The 18031-nt window shown below is 32.3% G+C and overlaps 1 protein-coding gene across 1 annotated transcript; it reads right to left on the bottom strand.

The window, feature by feature from the left end:
- Positions 1-1190: 1190 nt before the first annotated feature.
- Positions 1191-3572, bottom strand: LOC148167764 (uncharacterized). The gene is made up of 2 exons (XM_088045344.1): positions 3492-3572; positions 1191-3433 (listed from the first exon to the last, which is right to left on the bottom strand). The coding sequence occupies exons 1-2, from the start codon at positions 3555-3557 to the stop codon at positions 1334-1336; spliced, it is 2166 nt and encodes a 721-aa protein (XP_087901470.1). The 5' UTR covers positions 3558-3572; the 3' UTR covers positions 1191-1333.
- Positions 3573-18031: the final 14459 nt, after the last annotated feature.

Raw genomic sequence — 18031 nt, 5'->3', positions numbered from 1 at the left:
CAATACATTGGCGCATGCGAAAAATTCACCGGTCGGAATGGCGACTGGTAAAAATATTAGACAAATAAGAGCTCTTGTTTTTAAATACCTCAAAATAGATGAACCAAGTATTACGCTTCCCATCTACGATTATGCACATTGTTAATATTAGTTTTTAGTTTAAACAAACGGTTTCGGATTGAATGTATTACGTTTATGCCAATTTTCTTATTAATTAAAAAAATTGAATTTAGATTGTTTTTGTTATATCACAATTAAATTTTGTTACAATATAGGTAGTATAGTATAAAAAGTTAGAGACAAAATTTTAAACCACGGCCATTTAAACATTCACATTTCATGTGCATCAAAAGTTCAGTCTGCTCTGGATTGCCACTTTCCAGCCATTTCAAAATTTCGCTTACACTTTCGGAAAGATTCTTTCAAATCCGCCAAAGTTTTACAGCATTCCTTCACAAACATCTTTATGCTGTCTCAAGATTTCAACAAACATCCACAACTATTTTGAGAATTGATGTGAATTCAAATTGGAGCAAACGAAATAAGAATATTTCTGTATATTTGGCGTGACACTTTTAATTATGTATTATTATAATAAGTGAAATAACTGATAAATAAAATAATTGACTCGTTCTTTGAAATTTGTCAGATTAGTGACATCTGAAAACTCTAACCTTAAAAATGGCATGGTGGAACTAAAACGTTGGTTTCACAGTCGAAAAGTTACTAAAGTCACGTGAGTTAGTTCCGTATAATGAAAATACATACATATATCTACATATTACATGCATGTTTCATAGTGTCATAGTTACTAATCAACAAACGACAGGGTTCTTGCCTAGTTACTTACTACTATGGGAGTAGAAAAAATAAATTATTATTACACCAAAGTAACGACACGAACGAAAAATTAGTTTGTTTGCTTTATAATTATATAATTTGTTTTTGTAACACAACTACTAACTAAAATTGATTTTCTTATTTTGTGATATTAAAAAGGTACAGATTTTCTTATCTTACTTTGTTGTAATTAAGAGAATTGTTTATATTTAGTTATAATTTTCATTGAACATATAAATAATAATAGTTTGGTTTTTTTTCAACTTATTTTCTTACCATATCAAATATTATGTACCAACTAACATAAAGTCGTAAGTCCCGGTTTAATGAAATATTAAAAAATACTCAAGTAGAAATGTATAATTTAATCAAAGATTAAGGGCAAAAAAATGAGATTATTTTCCATTACAATTTACAGATTCTCAAACTACCTTAAAATCAGCGAAATGCACATAAAATAAAACAGGGTACATAACTAACAGAGAGAATGATTTTAACATTCATAGCTATCCTCTACAATTGTTTCTATGTTTGGTTCATCTTGCAGTGTTTTTTTCTCAAAATTTTCTAAATACCTGATGCTAACTTTACGATCATCAGAGAGATGAAGACCAATTAAAATTTTCTTTAAACCCTTTCTTTCATTTCCTTCAAGTTCAAATGCTTCATAGTATTTTTTCCGTAGACACTGTTTTAGGGCCTTCTTTGCAGAATCTTGTTTATGCCGCTTTAGTTCAATTATAATTACTGCACATTTTGAAATAATAATTAAATCAAGCTTGGGTGAGCATCCCTTTTTGATTGCAAATTCTGAAAAGCAATCCAACTTCCCACAACTAGAAATTAACATCCAAAGGTCACAGTGAAAGTGAAAATGAGCTTTTGGTAATTCTCGGTCGGTATACAAATTTTCCACAGATTTTTTAAACGCAACATATTTCATAGGTTCATGCTTCTCTCCACTTCCTAAAGACTTTAATGCATTCACAAATGACTCTTGTTGTTCTACAGTAAACAGGTTAGTTTTAAATTTTACCAAAGCCTCCTGAAGTTTGTCCGTAAATACTTGTTTCAATTCTAGATTCGGAATTTGTAATGTCCAATTCCCATCATTCTTGTCAATAACGTTAAAGTACCCACATTGTGTGAGAAACTGAAGAGCTAAGTCTACCTGCACTAGTTCGATACAATTCAAAATTGATTCACGTAATGATTTCAGATTATAAATATCGTTCAACTCTATAGTTGTTGCTATGATGGAAATTTTCTCATTGTCTCTAACGGCAGGAAACACCTTCTCCCGCATTTTTTCGAATTTAAATAGTTGGCAGATATATTTGGTTCCAACCGATTCAATCCAATAACTTTTTCGTACGAGATTCGGTAAATAATTGGTAATAGACACAGGATTAGAAATAGTTGTATCTTTGTCTCCCACTACAGTGTAATTGTTGTACCAAAGAGTAATTTCATCAAGAGCTTTTTCTCTTTGACTTCCTTCTTTGACACAGTTGTTAACTAAAGCGTTTACTTCTTCTCTGGTAAATCCAAAGAATTTATAATAATCATAATCCTTGTCCAAGAATGTTCTACGTTTCACATTGTTAGCTCCTAATGAAATCGTACCGCCTGATGCAGTGACAGAAAAAATTATTACTCGTTGAACAAATTGTGCTGATATCTCATCTTTACATAAAAGACGCATTAGTTCTCGTATGAAAAACATAATCTGTCGGTCTGATGAGTTTTCACTAAATAACATATTCATAAAAGGTGCGTCGAACTCGTCAATCAATATAATAATTTTCTTATGGGTTTGTTTTGTTTGATAGTGGACCGACAAAACCTCGATCAAATATTCAAAAGCCACCATTATGTATGATTGTGCTGTGTTACGATCTATTGCCTCTTTCCAATGATCATCATCATCGGCATATTTCAAATAGCACAAGAAAGGTTCAATATCCAGTCTTCCCATATTGTTACTTGACCAGCTGAATTTTTCACCATCTTCGTGAATTAAACATGTTTTATATTTTCTAAACAGCTTCATTATCATATTTCTAAGACTCTGCAAAAAGTCTCTATATGACGTTACTGTTAATTGTGCAAAATCAAGAAAAATTACTGGATGCTGTCCGCAATGCTTGCGAAAAAATCTTTTACTTCCACAACCATGATTCTCTATGCATTCTTCAGTGCATTTGTAAATTCTGAGATCCTGGAAAAGTTTATATTTCTCCAACTTTTGTTGTTCACTGCTGACAATTTCAAAAAACTTCTCCAGCATTTTGCAAGCCATAGTCTTGCCAAATCTGGGCGGTGCAGTGAGAAGTATTCTATGTGCATCCTTCATAACGCATTTAATAAACATAGACTTGTCCACAAAAGTCGATGTCCAACGAAGAACTTCAAAAACCAAGTCAGGATCCTGAAAAGACATAACAAATTGTAATTTCCATGAATTCCTATTTGAACATAAAACAAATTGTACATTTGTTCGAAGCAAGTTACTTACGTCTTCACTTTCATTTGAGCCTCCGGAAGTGTCCAAAGATGTTACATCATCCAGTAAATTTAATCCAAGTAATTCCTATAACAAAAGTGTAATACCATGTTACCGTGTGATACAATAATATGTCTGGTCTTACTTGGTCTGAATAGACAGGTTTACTTTCGACTTTTTTGCGCTTTGATGAGGATGAGGAGCCCTCCATCAGATCTACCTGAAAAAAATTTTATATTCAACGAATTTTTTTATCTGTAATCTGTATGAGTAAAAAAATATTAACAAAGTTCCGTTCAAAATGATTTAAAAAGATTCAAAATAAATTTTTTACAATAAATAAAAAAATGACCAATACTAAAGAGAACAAAATTGTAGCAGAATATTATACACCATTAAAAACAAGACAACCATCTGAACTCCAACAATTTCAATGAAGTAACTCAAATGAGAAATCGTAATTTTGCCATTGAATATCTCAATTCGACTGTAAATAAAAAACTAACAAAGACAGAATTTTGCAAATCTAAAAATATTTCTAGAAATTCCCTAAATATGGGACTAAATTCAGTTGGAATTAAGATTGCATGTAAAACGAGAACAAATGAGAACAAACGGGAACAATCCGGGACAAAAGAGAACAAATCGGAACAATTGGGAACAAAAGAGAGAAAAAATAAAATAAAAAATAAAAAAATATTCGATAATGTAGAACATAAAGCAGGTAGTCGTAAAAATATAAGTTTAGATGAAGAAGCACATAAATTAATTAGTAAATCTTTAGAAACTTTTCAATCATAAATGGACAAACTAGTTTCATACATTCCCAACGATGAGAAAGAAAAATGGAAAAAAGATTTAAAACCTATTATTACTGAAATAGACAGATTAGAAGATGGAGCAAAAATAGTCGGTTTCAAACAAGAAGTAGTAGATAAATATATTGCAAGAGCTAACAGCTAATTTATTCCTTGAACAATTAATTATGACAGACTGTGAACTAGAATCCGCTAATAATAAAATCGATGAATTGGAATATAAATTAGACAACTACAATAATTATGATCCTAAGAAATTAGCAGAATTAAGAAACAAAACAGTAGTAATACCATCAAACATCGATGATGTAAAGAAAAGAACTCTCAAAATATTTGAAAGACATACTAAAAATATGAGAGCAATAAATGAAAAAACTCAAAAATTGTAAATTAAATGGAAAGTACTGTATTCAAGAATTTAAATATATTCAATGAAGAATATCCAAAATTCAGAAAAAAGTTTTCAAGTCTTATTCAACAAGTTAATAAATTAAAAATTATTATTTTTATTCTTACGTTTATTATCGTAATTGTTATTATTGTTTTCTTAATTTATTACTTCAACGCTAATAAAAAATAGTTCAACAGTGTCCATGAACGTACCTATGATGATACTAATACGTGTCCATAAGCTAATGTATCTGTAGAATTAGGTAAAAGATATCTTTTATCATCTTTCCAACTTAGAGACTTTTTCTTTACTTCTTCAGTAAAAATATCATGTTTATGACTCCTAATCACTCTCTGTCTATGGAAGTATTCAGTTTGATTGAATAAGCAATTTTTGTAATCTTCAAAACTTATTTCTTTCTTCAATACTGCTTTCTTGATACCTTTTAATTTTTTTGAAACACACGTTTCAGTTCTGTAACTGTACATTTTTGACCTTAAACCTATGTATTCTAATATCTTAATACCATTCAATTCATCTTTGAATTTCCCTATTACTTTCTTATTTTTATCAGAATATAATGGATGGTCCTTTGGATAATCAGATGTATCAAAATAGTCGGGTTTGTTTTTCATAAATTCATAGAAATCAGCCATTTTAATCTCATATATGAAACTGTCGGTATCTCCATAAAGAAGTTTTATTTTTTCATTAAATTCTTTTTTAATTACATTGTAATGGAAGTTATACATTAATAATTTCGATAAATCTAATACGGCTTGCCCAATGTAAATTGGTTTATTAAACAATACTTTGGTTTTATAATTGTGAACTGCTGCCAGGTGTTTGCTAAATATAGTTCTGTGTTTAAAATTAGGTTTGTTTATCGCTTTTTGTAATTTTTCTTCATCACAATATAATTTAATATTTTGTTGGTTTCTAACAGATTGCATAGACTTACCATATGGTGCATTAACCATTAGTTTCCAGAAATCTTTTTCAAAATCATTTTTCGCCTTCTGTCTTTGTTCAGTATTAAATTTTACATTATACCTCTGTGAACCTTTGTTATTCTAATACCTAAACTTTTGTAAAGTTTTAATGTTTTGTAATGAATTATATAATTTTTCTTATCATAGAAATGACAAAGTAGTTTTTCTACTTTTCCGCCCGGGGGAATTCTATTTTCCGGAGCCAAAGGCAAGTCATTGAATTTGTTATGAATAGCCAAGTCTACAGGGAATGCTAAATCAACTTCTAAAACATAACCGGTATCACTATCTGATAACAGTATACCATCAACATTTTTAATTTCATCACAAGTCAACCATTTAAAGTTTTTTTCTGGTAATCTCTGAGATAAAGCCCATCCATATAGATTATTAGCATCTATATAGATAATCTGAGTATTTTCATCTGCCTGCGAATACCTGTTACTACACTGTGAAATACCTCCTCTAATTCCGTTTTCAAAAAACAAATACATTTCATAATCAGTTAATAATTCCAACTTCACTGAAGTATATTTGAGCATACAGTCCCAAGCTAACCCCGGAGTTGTATAATACCAAACAGGATCCAGTCCATAACTCTTTTCTAAACATAAATCTCTAAAATTTTCAAATACATCAGTTAATAGCAAAACATCTAGTTTTAAGTATAAATCATGCCATTCACCCAAGTTTTCAATTTTAAAATATTTCCATACTTTCACTGCATGTTTGAATTCTTCTTGAGAAATTCCTTCTTTTGTGAGCGAAGAATAAAATTTATCTATTGATGGAAGTTTTGTTTCAGAAAATTCCTTTTCTAATTATCTTGCTTTTTTCTTTCCTAAATAACACATCTAATTCATGATTTGAAAAGTATTTAATTATTTCTCTCAACTGACTTGATTCCAGATTAGATGACAAATTGTCTAGGCTACTTGCTAAAAATCTAAATGAATCGATAAATCTCAGTTCGATATATCCATTATCATCCATTCTTAAAATTTTACTGAAAGAAATATATTTCTCTTCGTTATTAGGTATTAATTTCAATTGACTTTTATCTTCTCCTAGATTTTTTATAAACAAATGACAATCGTAAGCGCTTAAATTATGAAACAAAATTGGAATAAACAATGGTTGTCTATATTTCAAATTGCATTTTCTACAAGCAGCTCCTCTATATTTTCCAGTGTAGTGATCATGATCTCTTACTTTTGGGTTTTCTATAGAAAAAAGATAACAAATTTTTGTTTTTTTATATTCTTCTAGTTCGATATCTTTTATGGGTTTATTTTCTTTTAATAACTTGTATATTGTTCTGGCATATTCAGTTATTCTTTTTATAAAACATTTATCACTTTCCTCTCCTCTGTAAATTTCCAATGGGTTACCAATATTATTATAAGCACTCTTAATGTATAATCCATAACCACAGGGAATATGAAATTGTGTTTTATGAGTATATGATGATTCAGGATTTGGTTCGCATGTATGAATAGGTTTCAGAATAGATTCAAAATCAGAATAAATTACATACGGATGTCTTAACATTCTTTGAATATTTTTAAATTTTAATATATTATCTTCAGGCATGTTCGGAACACATGGTTCATTACTAAAGCACACATTTTGATGTTTCTTTAAAGCATCTTTTTGTTTCTATTTACTTCCAACTGATCATTCAACAATCGACTCAAATTCTTATATAAAAAAAAATATATAAAATATAAAAAAAAATAAAAAAAATAATAACAAAAGATATTACATATACAGGGTCCGGCAACACTTGTGTCCACCCCTAAAATCGTCTTTAATTTTAAAGATAAAATTTTGAAAATTTGCATACGCTTATAGTTGACAAGGCTCTAGAAGCTGACACAAAAATTTGTTTTGATATCACGGTTTCTTTGGCGTCGCGACGCCTAAAAAGTTTAATTTTTAACGATTTTTGGGTTTTTGCGGTAATATTAGCGAATTCAATTTTTTTTCAACATAACTGTAATACAAATATTTGAGTTTTTATTTTAAATCTACTTTCAAATGGTGTTTAAAATTTGCGAAAAAAACGCTGTTTTATCAAGTTAGTTTTCAACATTTTGACGGTGCAGTGACAAACTACGTTTACACCAAAATTTCACAAGTCACTTCATTCACTCATATGAAGGTGAATTTTGATTAGCACGTTCTGAACACTAGAAATCGTTAATTAACATCGACAAAGCGACAATTTCGCCAAGTAAGACTTTTGTTACCTTCTAAATCGAACCAAAGAATAGATGTCATTTGTGACACAAGATGCTGACAGATGGGTGTAAACGTAGTTCCCAATTTTGACGTAATGAAATTGGAAACTAACTTGATAAAACAGAATTTTTTCCTCAAATTTTGAATACAATTTCCATTAAATCTAAAATGTCAACTGAGATATTTTTAATACATTTATATTGAAAAAAAATTAAATTAGAGGTTCATTTCATAAAACTTCACAATTAGCTAAAAAATACACTTTTAAGGCGTCGCGACGCCAAAACTATAAGTGATAAAAAATAAATTTTTGCGTCGGCTTCTAGAGCTTTGTCAACTATGAGTGTATGCAAATTTTCAAAATTTTATCTTTAAAATTAAAGACGATTTTGGGGGTGGACACAAGTGTTGCCGGACCCTGTATAGGTTTCACCAAATAATTTAAAAAAAACAATAAGGATTTTATTGGGTGTTCGTAATTTTAAATCCCTAATTATATAAAAATTATTAAATACAAATACAAAAACAGCTCAAGAAATTAGAGAATACTATAATATTACTTTGGAAGAAATATTTTATTCATATTTGGAATACACTAAAGACTTTTATTTGAATATAGAAAAATCACTCCATAAAGCAAATTGAAACGATAATCTGAAATTAAGAGAGATTGTCATGTTTTTTAGTCCGCATAAATCTAAGTGTGGGAAAGACATGTTTTCATGATAATTTAATCGATGATGACAACGTAAACAGATAACTCATCTTTTGATAACAAAAATTTTTGGACTGCAGATGTAAGGATCATTTTTAATGTATTTTGACACGCTGAATTCAAATCTGTGCTCAGTTTTTCTCCATCAAGTCTAGATTTTGAAATAGCATATGATTGTTGACCCCTCGTGATTGGTCGCGGGTCTCTGTCAAACTGAAAATATATTCAGAAATGGCAAGTAGAAAGTGTATGTTGTGAGTATGTTTTGTGTGGCTGTGATAATTATAACCTAAACCTACCTACCCAGTGTCATTTCTATCCAAACATTCCCTAATGTAAATTCTGAAAATTCTTGGATGTAAGTTGCTGTAGGTACGTTCTTTTTGGGAAAATCTTGTGAGAAATTACTGGATGACAAGTGCGAAGTCAAATAATAAACGTTTTTATAAACTGAATATAGGTAGGTATGCCCCTTTAATTATTCTATTAATTGCTATCATGTTTTGGGCGTGAAAACAACGTTTCTTCTTTTACGACATTGGAAAACGATACACTATACCACGTGGCTGTTCAGATGTTTCATTTATTTTAATTTTCGACACAACCGTTAAAAATTACCGAAAAGCAGACGACTTATATTTAACTTATAAACTTATAATACTATTAATAAATAACAAGACATTTTATTACTTACCAGCAGCTTTAACAATTAACACCAAACCAACACTGAAACGACTGAAACTGACAATCATCTGTCAACGCAGAACGCAGCGGAACGGACAAAACTGAATTATCGACCGAAAGAGCGTCGCGCGCCATCCTGGTCTAGATGGCGCTAACCATATTATCGTTTTTATTATAAAAATGTGTAATCACAAAATAAAAAAACCTCAAATTTAGTAAGTTGTGTAACAAAAACAAATTATACTTAAAAAACTTTAACGTTCACACCGTTACTACGAAACAATAATGACATTATTGGTTGCCTGCCGTTGAATACAACAAACAATTTCTATAACGGGAAAAACGAGTTCTAGGGTATTTTTGAGGGATGTTTATAGACCATACCAACGCTCGAGCATCGGCCGTCTTCTGTTTAATGAAAACGCTCAAAAGTCAAAATGCGTTATTCGTTATTAAATTTAAACGCTGGACGATCGAGCGTAATATAGCTATTTATTTGAGAAGGATATTAAGTAATTCATAATGAACGAGGACGTTACTTGTTAACGTCCGAGTTTTTTATGAATTACTTAATATCCGTAGTAAATACAAAGCTTTATCGAAACATGTACGAAGGTGGCAATGTTACCACTCAACAGTTCTGCAAATTTCCAATTTTTGACGGAAGTTTTGAACGCGATGAAACAGCGAGAAAAGCATTATCCAAGATATTTTATGTTAGAATTAATATAAATAAATGCAGATCTTCAGAATGTTTTTAATTTTGGTCTTTGGAGTTGCTTTCGTTTGCATAAAAACGTTGAATATTATGGATTAATGGCAACTGTGTTATTATGAAACGGTAACTATGCTATTATGAAACAGTAACTATGCTATTATGAATTATTTGTATCATCACTATTATGATGTACTTTACACGTAAGCATACAAAGGTATTAGATACATCTTAATGTTCATGTTTCGATAAAATAAATTTAGATACAATTGTTATAATTTGTTATAATTTGGACAAAGACCTCATGAGCGTCCACGGTGAATCGAGTATATACGGTGGCCGCATCTCTCTAGCCGAACAGAATGATGACGTCACAGTCGCCCTGTAGAGAGCGGTTGCATGAACATTTTACGATTATTTCAATTAAATTTCGCAGAAATAATGTTTAAACTTTTATTAACATATCAGAAAATTATACAGCGATTCTTTTCACTTTAGGGAAAAGCATTTTCTAACCATTTCTTAGCTATAATTTAGCAGAAATATTATTTTAACAGTAGACTATAAAATGTTACTTCTGGACCACGGCATTTGGCGTCTTAAAAATCACGGCAAAATCCTACAAATTTAACTGTTTGCCTAAAAGCAAACAACCAAAAAAGGGCCAAAACCCTTTAAAAAGCATTAATTTTTATGCACCCCAAAAGTACCCAAATATCTGTAGACCACCAAAAATTGGGCACATGAAAAAACCGTTAAAATCTCCCAAAATAATGCAAAATCATCTCAAGAGCACTCTGAAAAACTTTCCAAATCCGTTGTTTTTAGACATTCCAAATGGCTTTGTATTTCTGGACCAGACCAGTTGGCGCATGCAAAAAAAAGTAAAAACATTACCAAATCAAAGAGGTATATTTGGCGCCTTACAAAACAAGGCAGGATCCTAAAAATTTATGTTTTCCCAAAAGTTAACAACCGAAAAAGACATAAAATCCTTCAAAAATCATAGTTTTTAATGTGAGCAAAAAATACTCTAAAGTTTCTTTTCTTGTAAATCAATAGCCCATCAGAAATTGGACATATGAGAAAACTGTTGTAAATCATCCAAAATCAAACCTAATTATGTTAAAAGCACCCAAAAAAAACCTTACCAGAATTCCTTGTTTTGAGTCACCCCAAAATGTATTTACTTCTAGACCAATACATTGGCGCATGCGAAAAATTCACCGGTCGGAATGGCGACTGGTAAAAATATTAGACAAATAAGAGCTCTTGTTTTTAAATACCTCAAAATAGATGAACCAAGTATTACGCTTCCCATCTACGATTATGCACATTGTTAATATTAGTTAATAAAAATCTGCCATCTAGCAGAGAAAAAGAGAATAAAGTCTTCCTGTCTGCGACTCACAGATCGTTAAACCTAGCTTAATTGTCTATGCTGTGACTAAACATAAGGCCCATTAAAAATTTTTGGAATTTTTTGATTCGTTTTGAAATTCAGGCGAAGCCCTCATGAGCGTCCACGCAGTGGACTAGTGCGTAGCATGCGGAGCGAATTTTATTTTACAACTAGAATATATTCTATCGCTATGAAAAAGATTTTGCGCTTTATCAAGATTTGAACACGCAACAAATGAGCGCACATGTTTAAAGTGCGACGCTTAAACTTCTGGGCTAACACGGTTCTGTTTTATCAGCACGCCTATAATGGACTTTATACAAACGGTTTCGGATTGAATGTATTACGTTTATGCTAATTTTCTTATTAATTAAAAAAAATAAATTTGCTTCGCATGCTACGCACTAGTCCACTGTGTGGACGCTCATGAGGTCTTTGTCAAAATTTAATTATAACAAATTATAACAATAGGCTACCGGACACCAGAAAAATAGATGCATTTTATTATGTTTATGAGTTACGTATACGCATGAATCAATTACCAAACAGATTTTTTGTTCTCCAAAGGTCGGAATTATTAGCTAAATATTCGTTTGAAATCCAGCTTCGCGCTGTTAGTTTAAATAAGTCTTCAGTGACTACGTCATAACTCCTTTCTATGCATATGAATTGAGAAAACGCATACGTCAACGGAATGTTGCATTGGTGAGAGTGAGATAGAGTAATCGTAATAATTCCTAACTGGTTTCCGATTTATAGCACACTTGTGTCAACCAATCAGAAGTTTTGTTTTCATAAGTCAGGTCAGGAATCATCTGCACCGAACGTCATCTGTCCATTTTCGCTTTTCGATTATTGCAGCCCTAATGTAAGAAAGATACAAAAACTGCAGCAATTCACGTTCTGCACACACATTTTATGCATTCATAACCTCAATTCAAACTCAACTTCATCGTTTTCAACAATGACCTCGGCATTACCTGTACAGCCAATAGGCGTCGACTAAGAAGTTGTTACGTCACCAAGGCGCGTGTTTGAAACTATCCATTTTTTAAATAATTTTTTTTGGTATAAATAAAGTGCGCAAAAAAAATGGACACTGATTTTTAATGTTTTCAGACTGGACAGATTTATTTTTTGAAATAAAAAAAAAACAGTCCGGTAGCCTATTGTATAACAATTGAGCGTTTTCATTAAACAGAAGACGGCCGATGCTCGAGCGTTGGTATGGTCTATAAACATCCCTCAAAAATACCCTAGAACTCGTTTTTCCCGTTATAGAAATTGTTTGTTGTATTCAACGGTAGGCAACCAATAATGTCATTATTGTTCCGTAGTAACGGTGCGAACGGTATAAGTATAATTTGTTTTTGTTACACAACTTACTAAATTTGAGGTTTTTTTATTTTGTGATTACACATTTTTATAATAAAAACGATCAAGGCCGACTATATCCTTAAGAGGCCTGTCCGCTCGGGCCTTTTAGAAGTTCCTGTCAAAAAGTGCGGATTGTGGCGCCGTCTTGTGAAATTTTCCCCTACTACTGGGACAGTCATTGTCACTAACGCAGTGACATGTTATACTTTTCCAATTTGAGACTCGTTATTATGGCCCTGCAATAACGGTTACCGCTAACATTATCAGTGGTTTCAAGGTTGTAAAGAACCCTGCCATAAATTATTTCCTAGGTAGTCCGAGAGATCTCAAACCAGGAAGGGCTGCTGACATTTTCTAATTTTTTTCTGATTTCTTTTTAAAATTTAGCAAATATAATAAATCCTAACACTACTTAGTAAAATTGGTACATATATTTAAAAAAAAATAAAAGAAAATATTTAGGGTTTAGTGTCACGGATAGCTTTGGCACCAAATGCAAGTTTTGTGTCCGGTGCGGTTCTGGTCGAACCCTACTGATGAGCTGCAACCGCACTTTATGGTCTGCATTGTGAAGAAATTTAACTTTTACACAAAGAAGCACCCTCATAAAAACGAGTCTCAAATTGGAAAAGTATATAATATACCTAGACGGTGAAAAGCCGGTGGTGGGGGTAGAAATCCGTGTTCCTGGCATGGGCCATCTTGGAAATAGCATTTGTGTATGCAATGATATAAATCTGGTACACCGGTGTATCAAATGTTGCCTATATTGCAAAATCCGTTTTACATTTTGAAAAGCAAAAAAGATGTAATTTTAATTTATCTAAGATGTTTTTTCGACGACGTCATTAACACAAGTTGACAAGCATCGTTATTTATTAAAATAATGAGTTTTATAATAAAAATTTATTTGTAAAAAGTCAAGTTACATAGTCTGTTTTCTTTTCTTTGCTGCCGTAGAATTTCCAGTGATTTTTGATAAACTAGTTCCTAATTTATTGTAATCTAATAATAATAAGTGTAAATACTAAATGGTCTGTAGTTTTTATATTGTATAAAAATATTTAAAAATGTAGGAGTGATAATGATAAGTTTCGAAAATTTTTAAACTGGTCAAATAGAACCTAGCATTTTCTAATTAAAGCTCTTGTTTATTATTTTGGTTGTTTGGTATACAACTTTAGTCATAATTTATTAAATTTTGCATGTTTCTTCAAACTATTTTCGGTGGTTTATTTCAACTTAGAGTAAAACATTACACTTGAGAATTGCGGGTTGTCTAAAAATTTGAATCCACTATTTCCAATATGGCTGGTGAGTAGGAACATCATGGCGGGTACTTTGCACCATCTAGGTTATTTAGTTAAAGTCAATGCACTAACGAGACAAATAGGTTATGTTGATTTGTCAATTACGCCAGTAGTTACACTGTTTATCGAAAATAGGCACTTTTACGCTAATATTGGGAACGCATGATGACTCTCTACGCCAGGCGCGTGAAGCGGGTTCGAAGAGAAAGTCTGACAGCCCTTATCGGTGCGGAAGTAACAACAGAACCCTCTGCGCGGGACTCCGCGAAGATTTTGGGGTAGTAATCGACGGATACATGAGATTTTCTACAATATAACGCAACCGTTTCATAAAGTGGTGCCGTCTAATAAGAAACAATCCGCGGAAGGTAGTCGGGTGCAGCCATGCCATGGAGATCAAAGAAATTCGATCTCAATAGTTAAAACCGCGTTAGCCAAAGTGAAAAAAAGGCGACGTACTCGATCAACAACCCCCCTAAATGAAAATGAACGAGACGCACACCGCACAGCACCCACCGTTTCTTCTAAACTGCGGCATCAAGGTCAAGTGGAGTCCTGAGCAGGAGAACGCAAGAGAGGGTTGGTTTGTTAGATGAGAAATGCTGGTAGCCACAAAAGAGGAACTTAAAGACACCAAAACGATGAATTACGAATCGGAAAATGATTGACAGCGGAGATTTGACAATTTAGTTATTCGAATTAGCAGGTAGGTGACGCCACAATCCGCACGTCCATGGCTTGCTAGACGGGAACCCGTTTTCATAGGGAGCGAACAGGCCTCTTATACGGATAGAGTCTAAGGTCACTAGATCAAAGTGTCTGTTTTATAAGGTACCGCCATTAGTGACAAAAAGAAAGACAACGATATCTTCTGTCTATCTCTACATGCGCACTAAATTTTGTGTTGTTTGTGTGGACACATTGCTTTATGAACTGTCAATTCTTGTCAAATATCGTTTGTAATAAAATGGTTTGAATGTGCGATTTCTCAACAGGAATCGTTATGGTGTATTTGTTTCCTCCGCCGTAAGTAAATACTATTTGACGTTTTATGTACGACTACTTTCCACAAATTTCAGAAAACTCCAAATAGAAGCCGACAATCATTGTGACATTGGTTAAGCAGTACGTATTGGGGGAATACTAAAGTTGGTTTTTGTATATGAACCCTTGAGTACTTCTTATAAGGTTAAGGAATTTTGTACCTGTTAGTTTACGAATTCCGTGAACTAAATTTATATAATGTTCCCCAATTTGTCTTCAATCGCTTTTGTGTTTCAATAGCCCCAATACCAACATGAACTTCTTGCATTCAGGCGAATAACTCGTTCATCTTATTGTTAATATGAGTTGAAAATCAAATCTATAGGCAAGAAAATGGAAGAAGGAAGACCACTCACATGTGGTACATCACAAGACCTGCGTTATGGACAGAAATATTATTTCAAATGCCTAAAACACAAGCAATGATATTGTAAAGTGTAAGTATATCGGCCTCAACGGTAAACGTTCTCAAAATGTGTTGTAGGACCAACTGACTGCTATCCTTAATGTAACAGCGGGGCCTCATAAACTAGCAGGTGGACAAGACACAGTCATTGCACTCATCACTTGAACAGTGCAGATACACAGTCTCATGAGGAAGACACACCATCGCTTTCATTGCTCCTTACGTATTCAAATGGTCTCCTGTAGTGTTAAAAATAAATGTAATTTTGTATTTCAGGGTGATTTAAGTAAATAATTTTAACATAACCTTAATATTTGTTCTTGATTTTCATTTTGTTGCAGTTGTTTTGCATAAACTCATTCAAGATCTTAAACATGTCTACTTCTTCAAATTTGTAAATTCTTTCTTCTTAATAGCCCCTTTAAAATATCTCATGTACTTCATTTTCTGCTCATGTATTTGCTACTTCCATTTGTGCAATGCTTTCTCTCAGTTACTTTAACATCTCATCATTGTTACTACATCGTCGGGAGAAGCTACAATATAATAAGTGCTAATAGCAAATTCTAATTAGGGCGTTACTGCATACAAGTCGAATCGTTGGAGATTAGAAAAGACAGTGCTTGAAGTCCGAGACCGTTTCTGAGTGTTGCACCTCCTTAACGTGCTAAAATGGAATAGATTCTAATGTCGGTTCGCTCACCTCTTACGTATTCACATAGTCTGTTATAATGTTGGAACCAATTTTCTTTTTGTACCCACGATTTATTAAAGTGTATTTTGAACAAATAATTTGAAGATAACCTTAAATTTTGTTAATGACAAATTTTACGTCAACAATTTTATGACAATTCCCTAGAATCTTGCGTCTCGTTCTAACCCATTGCTTTATGGACTATGTATGTCCCTCTTGAATTGCGCACTGAAAACTAATGGCGGTACCTTATAAAAACAGACACTTTGATCTAGTGACCTTAAAACGATAATATGCTTAGCGCCATCTAGACCAGGATGGCGCGCGACGCTCTTTCGGTCGATAATTCAGTTTTGTCCGTTCCGCTGCGTTCTGCGTTGACAGATGATTGACAGTTTCAGTCGTTTCAGTGTCGGTTTGGTGTTAATTGTTAAAGCTGCTGGTAAGTAATAAAATGTCTTGTTATTTATTAATAGTATTATAAGTTTATAAGTTAAATATAAGTCGTCTGCTTTTCGGTAATTTTTAACGGTTGTGTCGAAAATTAAAATAAATGAAACATCTGAACAGCCACGTGGTATAGTGTATCGTTTTCCAATGTCGTAAAAGAAGAAACGTTGTTTTCACGCCCAAAACATGATAGCAATTAATAGAATAATTAAAGGGGCATACCTACCTATATTCAGTTTATAAAAACGTTTATTATTTGACTTCGCACTTGTCATCCAGTAATTTCTCACAAGATTTTCCCAAAAAGAACGTACCTACAGCAACTTACATCCAAGAATTTTCAGAATTTACATTAGGGAATGTTTGGATAGAAATGACACTGGGTAGGTAGGTTTAGGTTATAATTATCACAGCCACGCAAAACATACTCACAACATACACTTTCTACTTGCCATTTCTGAATATATTTTCAGTTTGACAGAGACCCGCGACCAATCACGAGGGGTCAACAATCATATGCTATTTCAAAATCTAGACGCGATGGAGAAAAACTGAGCACAGATTTGAATTCAGCGTGTCAAAATACATTCAAAATGATCCTTACATCTGCAGTCCAAAAATTTTTGTTATCAAAAGATGAGTTATCTGTTTACGTTGTCATCATCGATTAAATTATCATGAAAACATGTCTTTCCCACACTTAGATTTATGCGGACTAAAAAACATGACAATCTCTCTTAATTTCAGATTATCGTTTCAATTTGCTTTATCTGATTCTCTTTATGGAGTGATTTTTCTATATTCAAATAAAAGTCTTTAGTGTATTCCAAATATGAATAAAATATTTTTTCCAAAGTAATATTATAGTATTCTCTAATTTCTTGAGCTGTTTTTGTATTTGTATTTAATAATTTTTATATAATTAGGGATTTAAAATTACGAACACCCAATAAAATCCTTATTGTTTTTTTTAAATTATTTGGTGAAACCTATACAGGGTGGCCCATCTAAGACTTTCGGGCTCAATATCTTTGTTATTTATGAACGGATTTTTTTAAAATTTAAAATATAATTTCTTGAATAGGTAAGGATGATGTGACATTACCAGCGTCATCCTTGTCTTAAAAATGTTAATTTTACTTGTCTTATTTTAAATTTTAATTAGTTAAAAGTTATGTCATTTTATAAAACAGCAATAATTATACGCGTGTGCCAAAAATCAACCGTCTAGCAAGTCAAGTTGCCGAGAAAAAGACAAAAAAGGACTTCAACATTTCCAAAAGATACTAACTGATAGTCGGCTATGAAACAATTGACTTCTACAGCGAGTTTAGAGTTTGGACATCCCTGACTTGTTGATGAATCCGTGACATTCATGACATTTGTGACATTCATTTGAGGTTATGTTTATTTTTGAGCATTATGATGAGGACTATTGATTTA

Source organism: Gnatocerus cornutus, chromosome 9 (assembly GCF_029298725.1).
Source record: "Gnatocerus cornutus isolate USDA-ARS CGAHR chromosome 9, icGnaCorn1.1, whole genome shotgun sequence".
Classification (NCBI taxonomy): domain Eukaryota; kingdom Metazoa; phylum Arthropoda; class Insecta; order Coleoptera; family Tenebrionidae; genus Gnatocerus; species Gnatocerus cornutus.
Note: the sequence above shows the minus strand (reverse complement) of the source record. Positions and strands in the feature narration are given on the sequence as shown.

Excerpts from the sequence above, each read along its gene's own strand:
- LOC148167764 (XM_088045344.1), bottom strand. The coding sequence starts at position 3,557 with ATGGAGGGCTCCTCATCCTCATCAAAGCGCAAAAAAGTCGAAAGTAAA. Across the intron at positions 3,434-3,491 it reads AACCTGTCTATTCAGACCAA|GAATTACTTGGATTAAATTT; the intron begins GTAAGACCAGAC and ends CTTTTGTTATAG.